The sequence below is a fragment of the Lontra canadensis genome, unplaced genomic scaffold, assembly GCF_010015895.1.
Source record: "Lontra canadensis isolate GAN:19392208 unplaced genomic scaffold, GSC_riverotter_1.0 scaffold6, whole genome shotgun sequence".
Taxonomy (NCBI): Eukaryota; Metazoa; Chordata; class Mammalia; order Carnivora; family Mustelidae; genus Lontra; species Lontra canadensis.
The window spans coordinates 34,714,907-34,722,816 of record NW_022631000.1 but is presented as its reverse complement, the minus strand read 5'-3'; the positions used below and the strand labels follow the sequence as shown (position 1 = coordinate 34,722,816).

The window sequence follows — 7,910 nt, the reverse complement described above, 5'->3', positions numbered from 1 at the left end:
TTACAAAATTTAGACTGACGCCACAGCTCTTGCTTAGTTAAAACAATATACAATACTATACAGGAATTTTAAAATTATTACACTGGAGGGAAAGTACTGTCAGAGATGCTCACATTTACAAATCAGATCACTTTAAGTTGGCTGAAAGCTAAGGTGCTCGAGTGCTGACAAGATCTCTAGAATTCCTTTGCATGTTTCCATGAGCACCTGTTGATGGGGACAATCTGCTCATTTTTCACTATAGCTGTTTGCTGGTAAGACAACTTGTCCCTTTTCCTCAAATATTTACCTGCAAAATAAAATATTCAGTCTTCTCTTGTGAAACTTACATGTGACTGCTACCTAATACAGTTTCTGCTGACTCCTGGAGCACAAAAGTTTAAGCAGCAGGCTCTGATTGGGTCCATTCAGTCGCTCAGTCACATACTCACTCAGCCAGTCAACAAGCATTTACGGACAGATCATCCACTATGTGCTGAATTCACTTATCTTAAATGGAACCAAAACAACAAAAGTTTTAAAGAATTACCGGAACTTTTATTTTTGCTTAGTTTTATTAAAAAAATAAATATGTCATAAAGCTTTATTTTCCTTTAAGGAGAAAAAAAGGAACAAGTTTCATAAAATCAAATAAGCAATGGTAAGGTGTCTTAACTTGAAAAAGACTGGGAATCACTGGTTTACAAAGTTATAATCGACTGAAAGAACAACTGTAACAGCCACAGTTGGCTGTTTCATGCCAATGGCAGCAAACAACGAGATCAACTAGGGCAAAATAAATAACTGTGTGGAAGCCCTGATAAGTGCTTAAACAGACGGATTCACTGAGACATCAGGATAGATATATCTTGCTTCAAACAACACAGGAGTTCCTGAAAAGTTTTGTGTAAATGAAATAGCCACAAACATACTAGGAGAGCTTGGTATCTGAAAGAATTCCACAGTGAATTCTTTTGGGAACGACCACTTCCACTTGTGTAAATCCGGGTACTGGCTTTGCTTAAGGCAAAGTATACCTAGCTGCTACCTCTCTGAACTGAGGTATTAGCATACACACTGAACACTGCTCCAGCTGGGTCAGTGGCACAACTTCCAAGTTTGTGTTTCTATTAAGTAGTGTAAAATAGTCAGCCAGGGAACCCAGCTGCATCTGGCAAAGCAGGCAAAGGGTGGGATAACCACCTTTAACAGTATTTCTAAGCCAACAAATACTTTGGAGAGTCTACTTTGTGCAAAGCACGGTACTAAGCCTTATCAATTCAATTATAGATGTACTTCCTTTCTCTTAAACCTTCAGCCGGGGCCTATGTCGGGAACTCTAAAGTAATACTACTAATCCTTAAGACTGACTTTAACCAAATTAGCTGCTCAGCTCCTTCAGACTGGGGTAGATGACAACGGAAGAGGCTGAGTTTTCTAAGGCTGCAGTTTTAACAACGTAAGAATCATGTTTCATATAACCAGTCAGTGAAAAATCTTGCTGGCGACAAAAATTTTTCAAATGGTTCCTTTTTTTTTCTTTATTTCCTCTGAATCCTCAGGCAAATTCTGCAGAACAGTTAAAGTCACCAATGCTCTCTGCTTGGGTGATATATTTCAGTTCTGCTGATAGGAATAAAAACTTCTTTCCACCCACTAGAATTTCATGAACTTATCCTACAATGTAAGTGATGCTTTGGACAGGGAATAAGTATGATAGTATTAGCTCCAGTCGTTTTATCATTATAAGTAACAGAATCCTCACTTTGCTCACAGCCTCCATTTCATTTGGCCAAACTTCTACCAGGCTTAAGTCGCATTTAATTGGTTAGGCTGTTCAGTTTCTTTTTAAAAATGCTTCTAATACCATTGCTGCCTATATGTACAAGTGTGAATAAAAAGAGTATGCAATCTGTAGTCTTTTCCACACTGAGTACACTAACAACAATTAGTAAATAATTAAAGAATAAGTGGTCATTTTAAAATTGTTTTTCTTTAAAAAATTTTTCGCTTTCTAGCACTTAAAAAATGGGTCTTAAAAGTGCCCTATTAATGTCCAATGCTGTTCCCCACTCTGTCCCACCCATCCACAACCTGCTACAAATGCTGGATTGAGTTCATATCAAATAATTTAGCAGTACCAAGATTTTTCAAATGGAAACAGTGTTACTGACTTCTTCATATTGGATAACAAAATAAGGGTAACTCTGATCATCATTAAAAATGACAAAAATCTGAGGCTCAAAGAAATTATCCACACAAGAGTCATACAGGTCACTGGTAACACTGCCAGGATTGACAGGAGGGGGTCTTCTCATGCCATGACTGCCCATTGTGTATCTGCCAGTTAGCACTTTGGCCAGAAACATGAAATGGACTCCTTTGGAGGACTTCTTAGAAAAGTTATGAGAATAGCTTGCCTTCTTTGCAAAATAACTGCCTTGTCCAAACATTGTAGCATGCTTTCCACAGACTCGAGGGTCAAAGTTGTGCTTGCAGATTCCATCTACCACATCCTGGGATGTTCCATGAAATAAATGTCTCTCATTGATTATCCTGTCACGGCCAAACATTTTCCTGTTCATATATTCCTTTTTCCTAATGAAAAGAGTGGACAGGGAATTCAGAAGAAGGAAGGTAGAGATCAATTTAATAGGCAAGATGTAGTCATAAACTCATTATGGTTTCAATGAAGAGGAAATGTTAAAGTAGTTTTCAAGGGCAAAATGCCATCAGAGAGCATATGAAAAGTTTAAACTGATCTTTTCCACTGCAGACAATAAGAGCCCCCCCATCCCCAGCCACCCCAACACTTATTCACTTGCTGTCTCTTCCATTTCAAATATAGTTCACAACCTTACTTTATCAGGATAACTTCTTTATCTAATTCCACCAACCTGAGTGTCTCTTAATTTTGAGATTATTCAAACCTGCATGTATTCCTTTTGTACTACATTTGTTTTTTGTTGATTTGAGAGGCAGCATAGTCAAGTAATTAAGAGCAAAAGCCTCTGGTGCTAGACTGCCAAAGTTCAAACTCCAGCACACATCTTATTAGCTGTAGGTCCTGTGGCAAGTTACTGAACTTACATGGTCTGTTATGAAGAGTGTATTTGAGTTAATATACGAAAAAATACAAACATATTAGATTTTGTGAAAGCCTTTACTATTATGTTCTGCATCTGTCATTAGTACATTAAGAAAAACTCTTAAATTTCTCATACTGCTGACTCACCTTTTATATTTCTCCCAAAGAAACTGGTTTTGGACTCTCAGTATTTGCAAAATTCTATATTTAAACTCAGGCACAGTCTTATGAAAAAGATTATAGATGATTCGATAACTTTTGTCCTCTACAGAAACAGGCACTTGGATGAAGTCCTGAGATGGATGCATATAAATCCAAGTTTCAGGGTAAAAGTTTGCTGAGGTGACCCCATCAGGGCAGATGATCTGTGATGATGAAGTTGCTTCAAGAGGTGGAGGAGCCTGTGTGGGAACACCACCAAGTGTCCTGGAAGGGAGAGGAAGAAATGTCAATGTAAAACATTTAAGTACATCTCACATTACAGCGCTCTAAAGCAGTATCTAAAATTGTAATTTGTATAGCTTAAGTGCTTGTTTAAAAAACAATATAGAAAATGCTACGTATTTAAAAAAAATCTCCAAGTGACATTGCCTGTACACAGTTAACCTATTATTAGCTTCTTCCCGGCCTCCTCCTTGTGGAGAAAACTCTGGAATGTACTGCTACGGCAGGCAGGCAAGCAAGAGACAATTTATAAATATCTTCACTTTGAACTGTAGACTCCTCTTTTGCCTATACAATTAAAAAAACTCTAAGAGAGCAGTGATAATTTATATGTATTCTTCAAACTTTGCTGTACTAAGCAGAAAATTTACCATTACTAAAGGCTCTATAGGTGGCGGGAGTGGATTGATGGGGAGACAAAGGCAGGCAGAAAAGAGGGAGCTTACAGGAAGATGACATGAAATATTAAAAAATAGAAAAGCTTAGAGGTGCCTGCGTGGCTCAAGTGGTTAAGTGTCTAACTCTTGGTTTAGGCACACATCATGATCTTATGGGTTATGGAGGCTCCATGCTCAGGGGGAGTCTGCCTGAAGACTCTCTCCCTCTGCTTTCTGCCTCCCACCCCTGCATGCACACACATGGCTCTCTTTCTCTCTAAAAGAAATCTTTTAAAAAAAAAATTAAAAAGCTTATACTTTCTGTGTAACACAAACAAAAATCGTTGGAGTAGGCACTGAAAGCTGACATTTGGCATTTGCTTCATTTTTCAATGTCATGTGTTAACAACAAAGTCGTCAACTGTATCCAAATTTTATAGCTTTAGGTGTGCTTAAGATGAAGCTAATTACTTTAAGCTTCAGACACCAGAATGTATATCCTTGGACCTTTAAATTTAGTTTTAGTCACTTTGACAGGTGACTTTCTATTAAGTAGCAGCTGAACAGTTATTCCTGCTCAATTAAATGCTTAAATTTAAATTATATTTCTTGGCCATTTTCAAAACAGAACAAAAAGGAAGATTAGAGAGAGAAATTCCTGGCCCTGAGACCCAAATTCAGGGCCAGGGTACCGTAACACTCTTCAGCATAGAGTGATGGTCACAAGGAAGCAGTAAGTCTGCGAAATGTATTAAACTAAATTTTTCAAAAGAGTTTTGTGACACAGAAGTTACAACCGTGAGTAACTGTGCATCTCATGTGCAAGAGCCTATCTTACCATTACCCTCGTCATAATCACAGCTGCCTTACAGTAAACACATACTATGGACAGGCATTTTACATACATTATCAGTTACTGTCCTAACAACCCAGCAAGATGGCTTGGATATCTGTACTTTTCAAATAAAGAAACTGCTAGCATAGTAGCAAAGAACAGAGACAGGATTTTAATCCAGGCCTATCTACATAGTTTCTAGATGCATACTCTTTCCACTGCTATATACCTCACAATTCATACACACACACACACACACACACACTTTTCCCTCAAGGCTTGAAAGTGATGGATGTATATTAGGGCTGCAATGCAGGTTTGCCTGACTCCCACTACCACCACCTCCATCTCACAGTCTTTTGACTTTTAAGAGATGGCTTGATACGAAGTTAAAAAGCTATAGAGGCATAACTGCCTTCTCTAACACCTGCCCCCCTTCAAGTGGTTGTGCCTACGATTTAGCATGCCTCAAGATCCCTTGGGAGACAGAGACAGGAGTTCTGAGAGGAACCAGGACTTAGAGAATCCATACAGTTCAGGGGTCAATTTAAAGGGGGCACTGGCTTCTCTAACCTTCCTGGCAGAGGCATAATTGTTCTTGTTCTCTGAAGCGTTTTCATAAAGCCCTGACAGACTCCTCCAGAGCCTTCATTCACTGGCACATTTTTCTGAAGAGAGGCCCCACTGCTTTAATCAGATTCTGAAAGGTAACTCCTTCAAAAGCCATCACTATTCTGGAGAAATGGCAGGAAACACAGAGTATAAGTTCCTTATTTTTAGCTGTTCCTTCTATTCCTGCTCTGCAAAAAGAGTAAGTTCCAGCCTACCAGATTTTCCAGGATTATTAGGGATTGAAGTTACCAAAAGAGGTTTTTCTCTCTCTCTCTCTCTCTTTTTTTTAAAGATTTTATTTATTTGTCAGAAAGAGCAAGAGAGAGAGAGAGCACGTGAGCGAGCACGTGCGCGCACAAGCAGGGGGAGTTGCACGCAGAGGGAGAAGCAGGATCCCTGCTGAGCAAGGAGTCTGATGTGTGACTCAATCCCAGGCCCCTGGGTTCATGACCTGAGCCAAAGGCACAGGCTTAACCTACTAAGTTCCCCAGGCGTCTGCCAAAGAGTTTTCTGAGTTGGGGAAGGAAGGTAAAAATTCTCCCCACTTTACCCAAAATAGGTTTTAGGCTGCTCTCACAGCTGTACTGAAATCCTGGCACTGACCAAAAAAGATTCATAGATACTTGAAGATGAGCCTGTATAAGTAAATCCTATCCATCTTAAAACATTAAATTAGATTTTATATTCATAATTATCATCCATTCCCATCTATAGATGCTTACTTTTAATAAGCCAATATCCTAATTGGGCTAAAACATTAAAATGCATATAGACAGCTGTCTGATGAACTTCTACACTACACTTGCCATGAATTAGAAATACATATTCCAAGCACAGTTATAAATGTGGCTTTATTTTCTGAGGCTGCTGAGTTTGTGTTTAGCTCATGGGTATTCCAATGACATACCATGTGCTTTACAGTGCTGTACCAGCCTTCTTCAAAGAGGCAAAGTTGAAGGGTCTAGAACTTGCACTCAAGGACCTCTGAAGAATGGATTTTCAGAATTCAAGGTCATCTTTTACACTCTCCTTCCCTCCCCTTGCCATTTCAGAAGATGTTTCCTAACCCACTTTCAGTGACGAAGTAAAAATTAATTCATCTTTTTTTTTTTTTTTAAGATTTTATTTATTTGAGAGAGAGGCAGTGAGAGAGAGCATGAGTGAGGAGAAGGTGAGAGGGAGAAGCAGACTCCCCGTGGAGCTGGGAGCCCGATGCGGGACTCGATCCCGGGACTCTGGGATCATGACCCGAGCTGAAAGCAGTCGTCCAACCAACTGAGCCACCCAGGCGTCCCTCATTTTATCTTTTTTGAGGGGAGAAGTCAAACGCTATCAGGTTTTCCCATGACCACAGAGTGACTGCACAGGATAGATGTCCTTTTGGCTGAAATGAACTCCTACACCTCTATTTGAGATTTGTTTGCTTATGCAGCCTCAGCTTAAATATTCTAAGAATATTAAAGAATAAGCTCTTTTTTTATCAACCTCATTAAAAAGCAACAAGCACAAGGAAATAATACTTTCTTTGGAACTATGAGTGATAGATGTTAACTAAACTCCATTGTGGTAATCATTTTGCAATATATATGTATGTCAAATCATTAGCTGTACACCTTAAACTGACAGAGTTGTAGGTGAGTTATAGCTCAATGAAACTGGAAGGAATTAAAAGCACCAGGGAAACTCTCATTTAGGAGGAGTCAAATTTGCAGGAAATTCATAGATTAAGTCAGCCAGCCCCTCTCCTCACCTCCCTTATTCTGGCATTCCCAATTCCTAGGCATCTCTTATTTCCTGATAACTACAGCCTTTTTTGACATTTACGTTTTAATCTGACCCTCTACATTTACTAACATTTAAAAACAAAACTTTCTTCCTGGCTAAGATTAAAATCATAGTCTCTCTGGAATCAGTTTTGCAGCCTGCTTTTTGAAACTAATCCTCCTCTACTCTCTTCCCACTAGGACAGTCTGAGTGCCTCAGGGCCCCAGACTCTAGGGCAGATAGGAACTGAAGGGCTGCATTTACCCATTCCACCCTGGTGAACTTGCTGCTTGCTTCTCTGCTCTCTTCTCATTGAAGTGTCTGCGTAATCTCTTTGATTTGCTAAGCTCTTACTTTATACCTGATTATCGCTGTTTTAGACAAAAAGACTAAACAGGAGATTTTAGAAAGAAAAAGGAAGAAATAACAGACTGACTTTCTTTGTTCTCTTATAAACCTATGTTACAAATAGTAAGGTGCCAAATTTGTGGCATTAATTCTACTACTGCTTATAGTCTTTTCATAGTTCGTACTTTTACAAAATAAGCCTAAATTTAAAAAGAGGGGGAGGGATTATTTCATAATTACTTGTCTTAGGGTTGAAACAAATCAATGTTCACCATTCTGTAAAACTCCCCCATCAATGCAGCACTTGAATGAGCATTCTTACTCTCACTCAGAAGCTACATCTTGCTTGATTGGCTCAGCATGCCAAGCTGCTGGTCTCACTAATGAGTTCTACCATCTCACTAGGAGGACAATATGTTCCTAACTACTGGACGCGGACACTATCTCCAGCTGTGCTAGTGAA

General features: G+C 39.2%; 1 protein-coding gene across 2 annotated transcripts in view; it reads right to left on the bottom strand.

Moving 5' to 3' along the window:
* Window positions 1–1,509: 1,509 nt before the first annotated feature.
* Window positions 1,510–7,910, bottom strand: part of TIPARP (TCDD inducible poly(ADP-ribose) polymerase) — a 30,126-nt gene continuing 23,725 nt past the window's right edge. For both annotated transcript variants that reach the window (XM_032852580.1, XM_032852581.1), the window contains exons 5-6: window positions 3,215–3,493; window positions 1,510–2,577 (exon numbers count right to left, since the gene is read on the bottom strand). In XM_032852580.1, the coding sequence (XP_032708471.1) occupies window positions 2,130–2,577; window positions 3,215–3,493 (727 nt within the window). In that variant the 3' untranslated portion in view covers window positions 1,510–2,129. The remainder of the gene's footprint in view (window positions 2,578–3,214; window positions 3,494–7,910) is intronic.